The following is a 17,369-nucleotide window of genomic DNA, read 5'->3' as shown; positions in this document are numbered from 1 at the left end:
TACAATTACAACACCATGAAATTTCACATTTAAATAGCTGAAATCATGAAGTACGCCATTTAAAAAATTCTGTGACACTAAAATTGACCAAAATGGACCGTGAATTTGGTAGGGCCCTATCAATGTCCATTTCTTGAAAGATGAGGTACATAGTTTCAGTAGCTCAGACATAGGTGAGAGGTTTATTGCAGGAGTGGGTGGGTGAGAGTTTGTGGCCTGCGTTGTGCAGGTGGTCAGACTAGATGATCATAATGGTCCCTTCTGACCTTAAAATCTATGAGTCTATAGTTACACTTTGAGTTTTGTGTACAGTTTAAAAAAATTCATGAAAATTCCTGTGGGTGTGTATTGGTAAATCATATAAAAATTATAGAGTTAATGGAATTGAAGGGGTATTGACTGAACTGGGTACCAAAATTAACATGAAATCTTGGGTGCTTAAAAGTTTTAAAAATATTTTTTGGACTCGTATGTTACGTTGGGTTGAGAGGAGGAGAAGCAAATAAAAGTAAGGAATTCTTCTGTGAAGTATCTAATTTCTAAACTTAGGCGATAAGGTGGCTTTGCATATTGGCAACCTGTTTTCATATCAAGAGATTAAAAAAAAAATATTTTACGCTGAAAGGGTACATCAGGTTCCTGTCCCCCTTTTTTCTTTGCGTGATCTCGATAATGCAGTATGACCCCTTAAGATTAATTTTCATACTAGAACAAATATGTCTGTTTATACAATATTATGTAAGTGCTCGGCATTTTTTTTTTTTTCAAAGCACATGGTGAGACAAGCTTTCAGATAAGAGGTTAGAATAGTCATAGCTGGGTTGCTGAGAAAGCAAGTAATATGCTTGGGGGGGTGGTTTTTTGTTTTTTGGTTTTTTTTTTTTTTCAAAAATGGGTAGCTGTATTAGGTGAATGGGGGATAGATCTAGTAGCATTTTCCATCATGTATTTCTGTTATGCTTTGCAGATATTTTTGAATTGGGTACTTGTAGGAAAAAATTCCTGTTCGATTCCTTAGATTTCTGTGTAGATATAATTTAGAATTCTAGTTCATAGTTTGTAGCTATGAAGTTAAAGTAGTAATCTCTGATTTGCCTCTTGTTTTGGTTATTGCAGATGTAATCATATTAATAAAACCTGACAGTGTCCATCTGTATTGTAACCCTGTAAACTACAGTTATCTTTTGCCATATGTGGCATCCTGGAGAAACTTGCATTTCCATTGCCTGACTGAAAATGAGGTAAGTGAAGGCAGTCTAAGTACACTGAGAACTGCAGGTATGTAATGTTTCACATAGTGACTGAGACTCAAAGGTTTACCCGTGTATTTGTTTTGCAAAGTTGCCTCTTCAATAAACTGCAGGCTGCCTTTTGATCCAAATGAGAATCACTACATTTTTGTTTATCTTCTTTTGTTACGTTACACAGAAATAATACATGATTGAACACTGTGTGCTATTTTAGAGGAACAAATCAAACAAAGCTGAGGAATGGGTTTTTTTCCCTGGTTCTTCCATCCTTGACAGTGTCATTGACTGGACAGAAATTGGTGGTCATGTCGTAAGAAAAGAATATTTGTGGCATAAGCAAAATATAGAATCTGAATTAAGTATCACAGTGAACACTGAAATACCCAATAGTAGTTTTTTAATTACTCAGGGTCCTTTTGATATCAGTCCAAGTACTTGCAAGTGCAAGTAATTTAGAAGAGGAGGGAAAATATAAATGAGAATCTATGAAAAGCTTGGTTTAGTTTAACCTTTTAGAGAAAAATTATATCTTGTTCTTTGTTTATTTCAAGAGACTACTCCCGTCCCTATTCAAGTGAATGCAAGTTTTTCCATTAACTTTAATAGGAACAGCTTTGGGCCATGTCTTGTGATCATAGTAAATTAAGTGTCACTTTAAACACTATCCCTTTCAAATTCTGGTAGATTTAGCAAGAAGTTGATTTATCTTAAATTTCCACTCCTGCACTTGGATCCTTTGTCTCCATGAAGTGTTGGTTCATATGCACTCATGTGCTGGACAGCCTGGTACTTAACTGCTGAGACTGTCCCCTGAAACTATCCTAGACTGAGCCACTTATGACTGTGAACGTGTGCAGTAATACCTGGCAGCATGCAGCAACAGCTTCCATGTGGACATTTGTTGTGGAGCATATCATCTGCTGATCTAGGTACTCAGAGTAGGAAGCATGTCGCCCACTCCCACCCCCCCACCCCCAAACAAATCTAACGGAAAGGGGAAAAACTTGGCCAACACTGGGTCCAGAATCTCCTTGCCCCGACGAAGAGCTCTCTTATACCCATCTCCTAATTACTGCGCTGAAATCCACTGGTGGAAAGAGGATTGACACATGGAGCTGGTAGCAGATTGGGGAAGAATAAATGGGAAGTGGTGGGCATCAGCTTCTGGCTGCAGCCCTTTATAAAGTTTCTAGGAGAAGGAAAGAGGAGCTTTTTATCCCCTGCATAGGCTATTTTTTCTCCTCCCCTGTGCCTGCATGAAAGTGTGCGTAAAGGGTGGGAGGTGCAGTAGGTGGGTTATCCATCTATAGGATGGATCAGTAGAGATTGTGGAAAGGACAAATGGAAGGACATGAACAAGAGGATAGAGGGAAAAGGAAGATTTGAAAGAGGAACTTTTGTGGAAGAAATACTTAAAAATACTCCTTTTTGAAGTTTTACTTTAATAATCTAATTACTAAAGTTGGTATAAATTCAGCCTTTTTTTCTCTTCTGTAGCTTAGAGGACATAGGCGACTCAGCATTTTTTAGTTAACTGATATCTGTCACGGAAGTCTGATGTGACTGCTGACACTGTCAGTTGCTTTCTTTTTCCAGGGCTACGGGAGGGCAAATGAGTATAGTGGTAGCTGCAAAATTATCAGTCTGACAACTTGGGCTGCAGTTTCATTCCAGAGGGCTGTAGTTTGTCAAAGGGAAATTCCAGTCTGACAGAGCTGGGGAAGCCCAGGAGATTTAGCTGTTTGCCTCAACTGCAAGAGGTGGCTTGACAGTGTGGGGTAAGAGGAACTCAGGGTAGAGAAGGAGTATGGATAAAGGGGGAGGCCCAAAGGCTGGCTGTGGAGCAGAGCTGGAGGGAAGGTTGAGCAGAGGAGGTTCTCAATATTTACCTTGTAACTTGCAGTTGGTGGAGAGAAGCGGAGCCACTGTATGTCCTTTTGTCTTCACTCCCCAACCCCTACTTATTACATAGATTTAGATTTATAACAAAAGAAATACAAAATATACCTCAAAGCTTTTATATACTCTAGCTGTCTTTGATAGAAACTTTAGAATATAAGCATCCAACTAAAATAAGCAGCTTACCCACATGACAAAACATCTGTAACAAAATCTAAATGTTGACCCTCATCAAACTTTCTCCATAGCAGCCCTAGTGAAGAGGTAGGCCTTGCTGGCTGCCTGGAAGGTCAACGCACCCAGGCTATTCCAAACCTAGGGTGGCAGTAGGTTCCAAAGCTGAGGGCCCTGTGCTCATTTACAGTAGTAATCAATCATGCACGCCATCACAAATGTGCTTTGCAATTAGAAGTATTTTAATCTCTTTAAGAAGATAAAGTGGGTTTGAAAAATATGCTTGCTTTGCTGTTCTCTGATTAGATTCATTGTGTGTGGTCTGCTCTGGTTAAGTATTAATGAAATCTCATGATGCTGATTCAAATTGCTGATTATGAACAGAAAGATGAGCCAAATACCCTATTTAAATAATGTATAGTGAAATAAAATGTAAATTCTGAGATTCCTTGTACTGTAAAGATGCTGATTTCTGGGGTACTGCAAATAAATGTCAACACAGTGTGATGGACTTTTTTTGCCATTTCTTCAAATGTATATGGGACTGCTAGTTTCCTAGAGAACTTCTGGCTGTTCATAGGAGCAGTGAAATCTTGTCATCCTTCAGAAACCATTTTATATTGATTCTTTCTGATAAATGATAGTCTGTGGCTGTTTGTTAAAGGGTTTAGTAGTTTTTCTTTACAGTGGCATACCAAAGTATTGCCTATTTTTAACTAAGCTTTTATTATTATAATAATAATAATAATGGCAAAGCTTTAAAAAGGAACATGCGGCTTGTGCAGCTCTCATAGAATCTTGCAAAATTTAGTGTTCTCCTGTCTTTCCACTTGGTCACAATGTTTTTGAAGTGACTGTACTGAACAGTGATGGAAAAGAAGTGCCATTGAAAATATGTCTTAAAAATAGCAATATAGCATAATAAAGAGACTTATTTTAAATTCTTACTTACCACTTTTCAGAAGTATACTGACTGTATACTACATATGTGATGCAATATATTGACAATTGTACTGAAAAGCCTTTAATGAGAGACCTTCCAGTGTCCCCCTGGAAACCAGGAAAGCTAGGTCTGAGGCATTTTAAAATCTAATTTGAGTAACTGACAAAGTCACTTGGGAACAGGTTTTGAACTGAAAGAGTATGCTCCAACTCCCTGAAGGAGGAGAAAGAGGGTTGTGTGAGAGGAATTTGGGCTGCATATTAAACTTTGTGAGAGAGCAGAATTAGGGATTGTGTAAAGAAACATGTTCTGGAATAACTATATTGATTTAATCCCCAGTGTAGACACACTACACCGGGTGGGGGTGGGGGTGGCGGGGGTGGGGAATAAGCCTGGCAGTGGTATGAATTTGCCCTGGTATAAAGGTTTTGTGCTGGTGTAACTACATTGGTGCAAATCTTCCGGAACTTGACAGCCTTTGGAGCACAACTCCTCTTTGAGCTTACTCAAGACAAGGATGATCTGTGGGTTATCCTAAAACTGGCTAGGACTCTGCATCAAATTCTTGCTTTAAGTTTTAAAAAATGATTAGTAAGTATTTTAATTTTTCCCATACTGTGAATAAAAATGGCTTTGTTTGGCTTGCCTTTTATGAAAAGTCTGCTTACACTTTCTTATAGTATTTCCATTTCCTGTTTTGCTTTAATCAATGTATAATTCACTCATAGGTCTAAAGCATGGGTTCTCTCAACAGATTTTTTTGATGGCCTCCCAGTGTGGCTACTAACTCTTGATGGTGGCCACTCTGACAGTTTTTCCTAAAATTCTTTAATTAACTTCAGGAAAAACAAATAAATATGCACATGTACACGTCCAAATCATTGAAATTTCTTTATGTAGGGTTTTTTGCAGACTCAATAATACAAAAAATATACACTTGTCTCTATTCTTTACTGGACCCAAACTGATTAGAAACAAATAAGGTGCTTTGCATGTTCTTATGTTTTGTTGTTGTTTCTTTTGCTTTTTTGGTTGCTTGCTAGCCAGTAAGTCTGTCTCTGTGAAAAATGATATTTGTATGTTTGTTAATATCACTTTTCACAGCAGTAGACTTGCTAGCTGGCTGGAAGGCAGTATAAAATGATATGAACAAACATACAAATGTCACTTTTCACAACAGACTTAATTTGTCCCCTGGCTTGCCGGGGCTGAGTAAGCCATGGATGAGAAGGTGGGTAGGGAGGCAGCAGAGGCTGGGGCGACAGATGTGGAGCTGGGGCGGCAGCAAAGGCCACGGGCGATGGGGGCTGATGGGGAAGGGTGGAGGGAGGCAGCAGGGGCCAGGAGCGATTGCGGGTGGGGGTGAGCCCAGGGCTGGCACCTGCCACTGCATGGCTCGGGCCGAAGCCCGGTGGCCTGAGCCCAGGCCCGGTGCCCACTGCCACAGAGCTGGGGGACGGAGCGTGTGGACGAAGCCTGGGGCCAGAGGACACAGCAGAGGCCAGGGGCAATTGGGGGGTGAGGGAATGTGAGCCCAGGGCTGGCAGTTGCTGCCACGTGGCTGGAAGTTGGAGCACGATCCTGAGGCCCCACGGCTGGAGCCCCAAACCTGCGGCCATGGGATGGAGCCCGACGCCATGCAGCCAAAGCCTGGGGCCAGAGCCTGCCACTCCAGGGCTGAAGCCTGAGTCCCACTCCTCCCGGGAAGGTGGGGAACTCATACCGGCTGCCTGCTCTTCTGGCATTTGTGGCTCCAGAAGGGGGCAGGTCCCAATCCCTGCTGGCAGATTGCCACTGCTTTGCGCCTCCCCCTTCCCCCCAATCACCACCCAGGAGATTTGAGAAACGCTGCCCTACAGTGTTAGAAATGGTAAGCCTCTCTTAATCCCCCAACCATGCTACTGTAAACATATATAGTAGAGGGATCAGGAAGACCAGATTGTCTAGTGGCCAGAGCAGAGGAGTAGTGTTCAGAATTCTAGGTTTCATTCCCGGTCCTGTCATTCGCTTGCTGTGTGACTTGGGGCAAATCATTTCACCTCCCTGTTCCCGTTTCTTCATCATGTAAAATGGTGATAACTGTTTTTCTCTCCGTAATCTTCTGTGGTAAATAACTAGTAAAGAGTCTTGAAATTCTCCAGTGAAAAGAATACCTTGCACTTAGAGCTCTTTCATTATTATGTGCACGTTTCCACGCAAACACGCCTGTTGGTCTTAACTGTCCATTTTGTAGTAGGTGGGGGGTGGGGAGAGACTTTCTTGGAAATTGAGAATGACGTATTCATGCTTTCTCCTGTGTAGCCTTCTGGATTTGTGCTGGAAATGGCCCAACTTGATTATCATACACATTGTAAGGAGAGTGATCACTTTAGATAAGCTATTACCAGCAGAAGAGTGGGGTGGGGGGAGAGAAAACCTTTTGTAGTGGTAAACACCCATTTTTTCATGGTTTGTATGTATAAGAACATCTTCTGTATTTTCCACAGTATGCATCCGATGAAGTGAGCTATAGCTCACGACAGCTTATGCTCAAATAAATTGGTTAGTCTCTAAGGTGTCACAAGTACTCCTTTTCTTTTTGCGAATACAGACTAACACGGCTGTTACTCTGAAACTTGTTAAAACATGTTCACTTTTGCATTTTAGTTTTTGCAAACAGTACCCTTTGGCCTTTATATGTTCATGCTATGATGGCTTAAGCCTCCAGAGTATAGTTGTTAAATAAATAGCTTTAGAGAGCCTTTGTTACTGTACGGAATAATGTAGAGTATGATCAGCATTGGTTATGCAAAATGGCAGTTGTCACCTTTATTGAAAATGTATTTTAACTGTAAAGATCTCCAGCCAAAAAATGTTAGGTTTAATAAAACTAATTTTTAAATCACTCCTGTCAGTATGAAGATGAAGAAGCTGCAGAGGAATTTAAAATTGCCAGCTTCGTAGACATGGTTCGAGATTGTAGTCGAATCGGCATTCCTTACAGCTCCCAAGGTGGGTTAATACTGTATTACTTCACTGTTTTGGTGAATTCTTTGATCATTATTTGTCAGAATAGAAGTATGACATTATAACAAAAATAAGTTAAAATACCTCTGGAAGCTCCTTTTTATTGTAAGTGAGGCTGATAATACATTAAAATGAGATGGATAAATTATTACTTTATATTCGGTTTGGATTTCTTAGAATCTGAACCTTAATTTATTGAGGTTTTTATTTTCTCTTCAGAGAAAATAGTGTGTGCGCACTCTGCATAGTGAACGCTCATAGCCTGAGGCAAAGACATAATTTGCATGCTGGGAAAAGTGTTTGGCCAAGTACAGAAGTTCTCTGTTCTGATGGGGGCTGCAGATAAATACACTTTTGTATAAGGAAAGAATAAACTTTTTTTATTCAAGCTTCCTTTTTTAGAACAGAAAACACTGGACTGCATGATTTCCTGTATGATCTGTTGCCAGACTTGCTTGCTGAACATTTTAATTTTATATTCCTTCATAAATGTGTTCAGGAATGGAAACAGGATACACTATGTGGTGCAAAAATACTGAAATGCACTTGCTCTGTAATGGTTGACTTTTTTTTGAAAAAAAGAGCAATATACTGTTCCAGAAAAATCTTTGAGCTATGCATTTACCGTAAGTCTGGCTTTCTGTTGACAGCTGGTAACCGCTGTTGATAGTTATGGTTGCGTTCCATATTCACCTCTAACTCTCCTTTATTTTGGTGCTCATAACTCAGTTTCTTTTGTATGAACATTTTTCTTGCTCGGTCTTGACAAAAGGTGAAATTTATTTCACCCCGCACCCCCCCACATGCTATAAAAACTCCATGGCCCAACAACTACTTTTCTGCACATAAAAGCCAGGGCTGGTGTTGGGGGCTAGCAAGCAGGGCAATTGCCTGGGGCCCCATCCCACAGGAGGGCCCACAAAGCTAAGTTGCTCAGGCTTCGGCTTGAGCCCCACATGGCAGGGTTCAAGGCCCTGGGCTTCAGCCCTGCACAGCGGTGCTTCAGCTTTCTGCCATGGTCCCCAGAGAGTCTAACATTGGCTCTGCTTGGTGGACCCCCTGAAATTTGCTCACGGCCCTCCAGGTGGCCCTGGACCCCTAGTTGAGAACCGCTGACTTACGTTTCTGGTTTCCTTTGCTTATTTACACTTTGCTTCATAGGCCTAAAATAATACAAAAACATTTCAATGTGAATATTCCTATTAAGTTGCGTGGGACTGCTCATGAGTGTAAAGTTAGCCATCTGCTGAAGGGTTTTGTGAGACCTGGACCTCAGTCTTTTTCATAAATTGTAAAGGACATACAGCATAGTCTAACTAGTGTTGTGGGAAAAAACATTAAACATTCTGGAAATTCTGTAATACTGAATATTGTTTCTCAACTTTACCAGGTTAACTTTACCATGTTAACTTTTTCATGCAATTAATTTTTAGTCCACCTTCCCTCCAACCCCCCAAAAGTATATTGGAATATTTTCCAAAAGTAGAATACTGCTGTACATAAGCTATTTTGCTTCTTAATTACATATACAGTCTATATTGTCGATCTTACAGCTAGTTCTGTATTCTTCCTTTTGCATCGAAGATCAACAGATTGTTTTCTTTGGCTTTCAGTTGAACTCTGCTTTTTTGTAACAAGCACAGTGAAATATTTAAACTACAATAAAAGCTGTGTTATCCAGCCCTGTACCAATTGGAAAGCTCTATAAACCAGCATTTCTAATCTTCATAGAAAGTCTGGTTTATAGTCCGGTAGATGCAGGGCCAGCACGCTCCCTACCTGGCTCCACATGGCTCCCCGGAAGTGGCGACATGTCCCTGCTGCTCCTAGAGATTTAGTGTGTGGGAGGAGTTGCGGGGTTGGGGCGTGGGAGGGGGTGCAGGCTCTGGGATGGAGTTTGGGGCAGGGGGTTGGGGTGCGGAATGGGGCTTGGGGTGCCGGATCCGGGGGGCACTCACCTCTGGCAGCTCCCCACAAGTGGCGACCTGTCCTGTCTGCTCCTAGGCAGAGGCGCGGCAGGTGGCTCTGTGAGCTGCCTACGCCCACAGGTGCTGCCTCCTGCAGCTCCCATTGGCTGTGGTTCCCAGCCAAGGGAAGCTGTGGAGCGCAAACTCCCTCCCTTTTAGTTAACTGACATTTTTCACTGACAGGCACCCCCCATTCCTCCAACAAGCCAGATGAAAAAGCTTTTGTTGTGTATATATAGAAAGAAATATTAGACCCTCAGAATAACTTTAGCACATTATAAGAAAGGTGAGATATATTAAACTGATGCTTTATTGTAGTAATTTAACTTTTTTTGTGAAATATTTGATTCCTGTAGGTCATCTACAGATATTTGATATGTTCATTGTAGAAAAGTGGCCGGTAGTGCAGGCCTTTGCACTGGAGGGGATCGGTGGCGATGGCTTCTTTACCATGAAATACGAGGTATGTACTAAGCAAGTACTTCAGTTTGTTATTGTTAGGGCTAAGATTTTGTCACGGATATTTTTAGTAAAAGTCAGGGACAGGTCATGGGCAGAGAAGTACAATTAATGGAAGTTGTGATCTGTCCATGACTTTTACTAAAAATATCCCTGACAAAATGGGGATCTGTGGGTCCCCACACCCCTGAAGCGGGCAGCTGCACAGGGACTAGGAACCGCCTGCAGTTCAAAGTTATCCTCATTAGAACATTTAAAAACATTTTTAATACTTAAAGTAGTTATTCTGTTCTTTTTCAAAAGCAACTCAGACTTTTAATCAATATTTCACAAACTATTTACAGATTATTAATCACATCTCTTAATATTTTGTGAGGTTTCAGAGTAACAGCTGTGTTAGTCTGTATCCGCAAAAAGAAAAGGAGTACTTGTGGCACCTTAGAGACTAACCAATTTATTTGAGCATAAGCTTTCGTGAGCTACAGCTCACTTCATCAGATGTGATGATACAATGGTGGCACATGTTCACAATGCTATTATGCACAGAACTCTGTTAATGCACTTACCTGTAAATGACAAATTAATGGAAACCATGTCTTAGAAGGCAATCTGTTGCCATATTCAATGAAGAGAGCAATTGAAATGACTAGATTAAGCAGTCATATAAGAAACTTTCAGTGTTGCGTTTTGAAAAACTCTGAAATATTTCAAAATCTAGAAAGCATTTAAAATGTCAGTGTCTCTTTGAATATTTTTGAATTATTATAGCTCCATATGTATGTTTACCTATGGAGGAAAACGTTTTAATCAGCGTTAGTGCCAGTTAACTTATAACTTGCTTTAGCTTGGTACTGTCTGCCTTTCTGACAATTCACTCATAATAAGGAGTTGCCTTTTCTGCAGTTCTAGCCATTTGGAATTGCTTTCTTGTATTGCTCTACCGTATTGACTCTCAATCTTTTTTTAAATCTTAACTGCAAATTTGTCTCTTCCCCTTGGCTGTACTTGTTAATGTCTCTCTTCTCTGCTCTTAATTAACTCGATTATATTTAACTCTGAAAAAAGCCTTTTAGGATACAGTTTGTATGAAAGAAGCACATAAGACCTAAATATCTGTTACATGCTATCACTTAATGTGAAGGAGATGAATCTTCTAGGTTGGGTTACCCAGAATTTTTAAATCTTATCCAGTCTTGAATCTGAAACGCTTATGCCATTGGTTGAGTGTTTCAGATTCATACAAACTGTTGAAGCAGGCTGGAGGTCAGACTTGCAAAACAGCTCGGCACCCAGCAGCTAATAAAGTGCTTGAGTGCTGCATAAATCTGTGCATGTCACACTACCTACAGTATTTTCACAGTAAAAAGATATATATTAAAATGTTTTGCAGTTAATGGATGTTAGCATGGATCTGTGGAAAACGTACAGCAAAATGGATCCTGTTTCCCTGGAGGACTTGCTTTTTGAGGTAATGCAGCTGAAATTTTTTGAACTAACTCATGACCAGTCTTTGACAAAAAGTGTCCATTTACGTTGGTGTCTAACAAAAATACTGGTTTGACTACATCAGCCAAAGTGTGGACTCCCCATACTAGGAGGGTGTTGCAGTGTTTTCTTTGGAAGTTTTGTAACTTCCGTGGAATTAAAGACACTGTGTTCTTTACCTTATCAAGCCTATAGAGAGAATTCCCACAATAGCGTGAGTTGACTATATTCTTTGCAGGTCACAACACTATATTCTATGTATGTTCTTGACACCAATCCTTCAGTGCATATTAAAAGAATAGTGTGTGGCAGCAAAAACATTGTGTTACAAAAGAACAACAATTTTCTTATCATTATCCTAATTGATCCATATTGATTCATACCTACTTAATAGTTTAAAAACAGATGAACAGTGACACATAGTGGCCACAGGCAATTTTCATAATACATTTGTTTGCATTTCCCAGTGAACTTGTTTTCTGATTTTAAATGCCTAAAACAATTTGAAGTTGGTGGAATATATGCTTCTAGAATAGTAATGCCTTTGATAGTTAAAGTTTAGTTGACATAAACATCAATTTGAGAGGCTTAGTATTGCCTCTGCTAAATCCAATTTGCATGCAATTTGAGAGGGATTATGTATATATTTTTTAATTGTTCTGTCTAATCTTCTCCTGTTTTAATGCGGTTTACCTAAAACTGAAATTCGTCTCGGACTCTCAGGCCGTTGAAACACTTTTTTTTTGGTTGGTTGGTCTCGATGGTTATCTCCACAATCATAAATGTGGACAGGATACTCAGGATTAATTGTAGCTAAGTTTGTGTTTTATATGGAGTTTACAAGTTTACATTTGTGCATTTTTAGAAATTGGTGCGCTGTTAAAAATTACCATATTGGCAGTTTAATTATGTCATGCATAGAACAGAAACAGCAAACGTAGAGACATTAGTAATTTCCCTGTGTTTCTCAGGCAGCATCCTCTACGACAATGAAGCCTGACCACTTGTAGAGTTGAGAGTGTACAGTAATTCTTACATACTCAGTTCTCGTTGTCTTGGTTTATTGTTGCTCTTGACACCAGAGTGTGAGGTATTAGCTGAGTTTTTGTTTTGTCATGTGGGTACCTCTCATTTAAAGGGTGTGTGGTTTGCTGGTTTGATGTTTGTGGTAGCACTTGGGGAATCCAGAGATCAGGGTTCCATTGTGCTAGACCCATGTAAAAACACAAGAAAGAGATGATCCGTGGCCCAAAGTGCTTAAAATCTCATTAACCAAGTAGTTGGACTGAGACAATCTCACTTCACATGTCATTAGACACACACCCACACCCCCGCATTTCAAACTCTTGTTGTGAGGCTGCTGATTCTTTTTTAATATATAGAAGATGCAGGGTGGGATTTTCAGAAGTGCTCGGACTTTGCCTGACTCTGCTTCCATTGAAGTCAATAGTGAAAATTCAGCTGACTTCAGTGGGAGCAGAGTTTGGTCCACATGGTGAGTTTTTGGAAATTCCTGCCTCTGTTTCTTTTAATTCTAAGAAAACTTTGATGCAAGAAGTCTGACAACTCTGCTTGGTATTAAAACAATGAATTATGACGTAAAGCATGTGGCATACCATCTTGTCCTGAATAAATTAATGAAAGTACTTCTCAATTATGCTATTTTAGAAAGCTAAAATACCTTACAATACAAATCCGTATTGAAGCAATGTACAGAATACATTTTTAAAATATATTAGGCAGTACTTCATTTTTGATCCTGTTCATATTTACATGTTTGTCTCTTCAGTTTTTGAGTGAGTATCTCTTCAAATAGCTTTTACCCAGTAATCTGAAAACTCAGTTTGACATTCAGTTTGGCACTATAAGGAGGGTAGAAAGTTGGCTAGATTGTCGGGCTCAACGGGTAGTGATCAATAGCTCCATGTCTAGTTGGCAGCCGGTGTCAAGTGGAGTGCCCCAGGGGTCGGTCCTGGGGCCGGTTTTGTTCAGTATCTTCATAAATGATCTGGAGGATGGTGTGGATTACACTCTCAGCAAATTTGCGGATGATACTAAACTGGGAGGAGTGGTAGATACGCTGGAGGGCAGGGATAGGATACAGAGGGACCTAGATAAATTGGAGGATTGGGCCAAAAGAAATCTGATGAGGTTCAACAAGGACAAGTGCAGGGTCCTGCACTTCGGACGGAAGAACCCAATGCACAGCTACAGACTAGGGACCGAATGGCTAGGCAGCAGTTCTGCGGAAAAGGACCTAGGGGTGACAGTGGACGAGAAGCTGGATATGAGTCAGCAGTGTGCCCTTGTTGCCAAGAAGGCCAATGGCATTTTGGGATGTATAAGTAGGGGCATAGCGAGCAGATCGAGGGACGTGATCGTCCCCCTCTATTCGACGTTGGTGAGGCCTCATCTGGAGTACTGTGTCCAGTTTTGGGCCCCACACTACAAGAAGGATGTGGATAAATTGGAGAGAGTCCAGCGAAGGGCAACAAAAATGATTAGGGGACTGGAACACATGACTTATGAGGAGAGGCTGAGGGAACTGGGGATGTTTAGTCTATGGAAGAGAAGAATGAGGGGGGATTTGATAGCCGCTTTCAACTACCTGAAAGGGGGTTCCAAAGAGGATAGATCTAGACTGTTCTCAGTGGTAGCAGATGACAGAACAAGGAGTAATGGTCTCAAGTTGCAGTGGGGGAGATTTAGGTTGGATATTAGGAAAAACTTTTTCACTAGGAGGGTGGTGAAGCACTGGAATACATTACCTAGGGAGGCGGTGGAATCTCCTTCCTTAGAAGTTTTTAAGGTCAGGCTTGACAAAGCCCTGGCTGGGATGATTTAATTGGGGATCGGTCCTGCTTTGAGCAGGGGGTTGGACTAGATGACCTCCTGAGGTCCCTTCCAACCCTGATATTCTATGATTCTCAAAATAAATGGCTTAATTTTTAGACTGAAATTACATATTGGATGGAAGATTATTTTTTCCAATGAAAGTTGAATTTTCCAGTTTATATTAAGCTTTGAGTGACTAAACTAAATTTCAAGATCTAAAGTGGTCATAAAAGTGGTCTAAAGTGGTCATAAAACAAGATTTTATGTAATTGGACTGTTAACAAAAGTGGTGTAGCACAGTTGATTTCATCATTTAACATCTGTGATTTACTGCCCTGCTGACATGACATTAGCTGAACAGAACAACATGTATTGCTTCTTTCCCTCCTCAGGATTTAATGACTTTCGAACACCAATGGATCAGCTTTTTTGCTAATTTCGACACTGAAATTCCTTTCATCCTCGAGCTGTCAGAATCTCAGGCGGGAGAGGTATGTTTACTTGATTAAACCCTTTGAAATGCGAATGTCACTAATGCTGATTCATTATTACCACCTTGCCGTTATATTTCATAGGTTTTGTTTTCTTCCGTTCCCCTCTTTCTTTTTCATCTTTATGGTTATGAGCAAACTTGTCTGTTGCGGCGTGTAAGCTTATGAATATTCTTCTTTCCTAAATTGTACAGTTCAGGCTATGATTCCTGTTGGTTTAACATGACAGTACAGTATAATACAAATGTTTCATTTGTGTTGAATGGCAATTTAACTTTTCAGCTAAACTCAGTGTTGAGTTTTGCACTGATAATGGACCTTATTTGTATGGCATGTCTGTCTAATAGATTCAAATTTATGTATGCATTTCATTTCAGTTTGGTGGTAGGAATTCATATAAAGCAACAAACAAGAAAAGCTGGGACTGCAAATTTCAGACCAGTTTTAACATAATCCACGATATGACTTAAGTGTGAAATATGGAGGTGCTGCTCATGCATTCCACCACTGTGACCTGTTACTGGTTCCAGTTGAGTTTAATAATCGTTTACATATCTTACATATTACATACATAATAATAAGTTTACGTATCTTATGTAATCAAGATATGTGACTTCTTGTTCGTTTTTTTAAATAGTGTGTACTGTAGTTGTCTACACTATGGGTGCTGCAGTGGCCCAGCTGTGGTGCTGTAGCTATGCCACTCTAGTGCCATAGTGTAGATACTTCCTACAGCAACGGAACACGTGTTTTCATCATTGTAGGTAATGCACCTTCCCAAGCTGTGATAGCTAGATCTGCGGAAGCACTATTCTTTCAACCTAATCACATTTAATTGGGGGTTAGGTTGTCATAGTTACGGTGCTCAGGGGTGTGAGTTTTTCACACCCTTGAGCAAGGTAGCTATGTTGATCTGTCAGCCAGGCCTTAGTGATAGCATTAGCATCTCTCATTTAAACCTGGCAGTCTTTCTGTGTTTCTTTTTACCGTTGGAGTAGCAAGGTTGTTGTTTTTTAATTTTTGTAGCCATTCAGAAGTTACTTCAGTCATGGAATGATTTCAAGCCATATAACAGACAACAGGTAATGTCATTTATCTTATTCCTGTGAAGATGTATGTCATATATATCAATCAGTGTACTATATTTATATAATGTTACTTTGTATCTGATGCATTAAGACCTCTTGTAATGTCATTTGGGACCATGAATACAACTTAACTCCATATCAATCCTAAATAGGATATGATATATTATCTTTAGCTATAAAATATATTTTTAGGAATACCACTTATGTACGGCCTCTTCTCCTGAAGGATCCCCAAACTCTTTGTAAATTGACAGGTTTCAGAGTAGCAGCCGTGTTAGTCTGTATCCGCAAAAAGAACGGGAGTACTTGTGGCACCTTAGAGACTAACAAAGTTATTTAAGCATAAGCTTTTGTGGGCTACAACCCACTTCATCGGCTGCATAGAATGGTAATATATGCTAAGAAGATATAGACACACAGAGAACATGAAAAGGTGGAATAAGAGGCTTTATATATATATAAAATAGCTTCTTACTATATGTTCCATTCTATGCAGCCGATGAGGTGTAACCCATGAAAATTTATGCTCAGATAAATTTGTTAGTCTCTAAGGTGCCACAAATACTCCTGTTCTTTGTAAATTGTCATCCGTGTGACTGTATTGTGTACAGAACAAGCATTCAGGTTTCTAATTACCCACTTTGACTATTCTGTGTTATTCAGGATCTTATACTTGATTCATTACCATGCCACCTGAGCATCGTGGGTGCAGAATGGCCAAGTTAGAACATTTGGCCCCATATTTTCATAATAGTCCTAAAAAAAAAAAAAGTTTGAGTGACACATTTGTCAATCATTTACAAAACCCAAACACTTAAAAGCAAGGAAATAAGTAGATAAGAAAAATCCAAAACTTACACTAGCCACATAAGAATAATTTAAGGATAAAATAATGCTTATTTCATCCCAGCATGAAAGCATTAATTCTGACAGAATTAATTCTGTCACAGCAATCTCTCTATATGACACTTAAGAAAAAGAAATATTATGGAAGTAGAAACTTATAAATGTGCAAATTAATGACACATACTGAACCTTACTTTACATGTAAAATCTAGATACCTGTCTAATAATATTTTGTGCTTGTGACTGGGATCCCAGGGGAGCCAACTGTGGTCATTCAATTAGGGTGAACTGCAGAGAATGGAGCAGACAATCCCCAAAGCTGGTGGATATTCCAATACTTAGATTTGCCAAGCCAGCACAAAGCACCCTCTATAATACCTCACTGGTTACCCAGAAGCCAACAACACAGTTCCCTTAAAGTAACCCAGCCTCAGGCCTCCACCCAGACACCCAAGTCAAATATGATGAGGATTACTGAAAATCTTATTGATCGTATAGAAAAGTTCTACACTTCCAAAGGATTGCACACATTACCTCCCAGGTGAATGAATATTTCAGATCTTACCCAAATACACGCTTACATCCAATTCTTATTAACTAAACTAAAATTTATTAAAAAAGAAAAGAGAGTATGTTGGTTAAAAGATCAGTGTACGTACAGACTTGAGTACAATTCTTGAGATTCAGATTCACAGCAGAGATGGTGAGCTTTGTAGTTGCAAAGAGTTCTTTCAGAAATAGTTTATAGGTTACAGTCCAATGTTTATATTCAGGGTAGTCCGGTCAGGACTGGGATCTCAGTCCTTATGGCTTAGGCTTTCCCTACATGAAGCCTCAAGCAGATCTGAGATAAAAAGGATTGGGACCCCAGGGTCTTTTATACCATTTTCTAGCAGCCACTTGACCATACAGTCCTGGGTGAACAA

General features: G+C 40.0%; 1 protein-coding gene across 2 annotated transcripts in view; it reads left to right on the top strand.

Annotated features, from left to right (window-relative positions):
• The window catches only part of DNAAF9 (dynein axonemal assembly factor 9), a 136,828-nt gene that overhangs the window by 37,959 nt on the left and 81,500 nt on the right, over positions 1 to 17,369 (top strand). For both annotated transcript variants that reach the window (XM_077816038.1, XM_077816037.1), the window contains exons 4-9: positions 1,117 to 1,241; positions 7,161 to 7,257; positions 9,596 to 9,702; positions 11,089 to 11,166; positions 14,411 to 14,509; positions 15,536 to 15,591. In XM_077816038.1, coding sequence (XP_077672164.1) covers positions 1,117 to 1,241; positions 7,161 to 7,257; positions 9,596 to 9,702; positions 11,089 to 11,166; positions 14,411 to 14,509; positions 15,536 to 15,591 — 562 coding nt within the window. The remainder of the gene's footprint in view (positions 1 to 1,116; positions 1,242 to 7,160; positions 7,258 to 9,595; positions 9,703 to 11,088; positions 11,167 to 14,410; positions 14,510 to 15,535; positions 15,592 to 17,369) is intronic.

This window comes from Eretmochelys imbricata, chromosome 4 (genome assembly GCF_965152235.1).
Source record: "Eretmochelys imbricata isolate rEreImb1 chromosome 4, rEreImb1.hap1, whole genome shotgun sequence".
NCBI classification, from domain to species: Eukaryota; Metazoa; Chordata; order Testudines; family Cheloniidae; genus Eretmochelys; species Eretmochelys imbricata.
The sequence above is the reverse complement of the archived record's forward strand: the minus strand, read 5'-3'. Positions and strand labels throughout refer to the sequence as shown.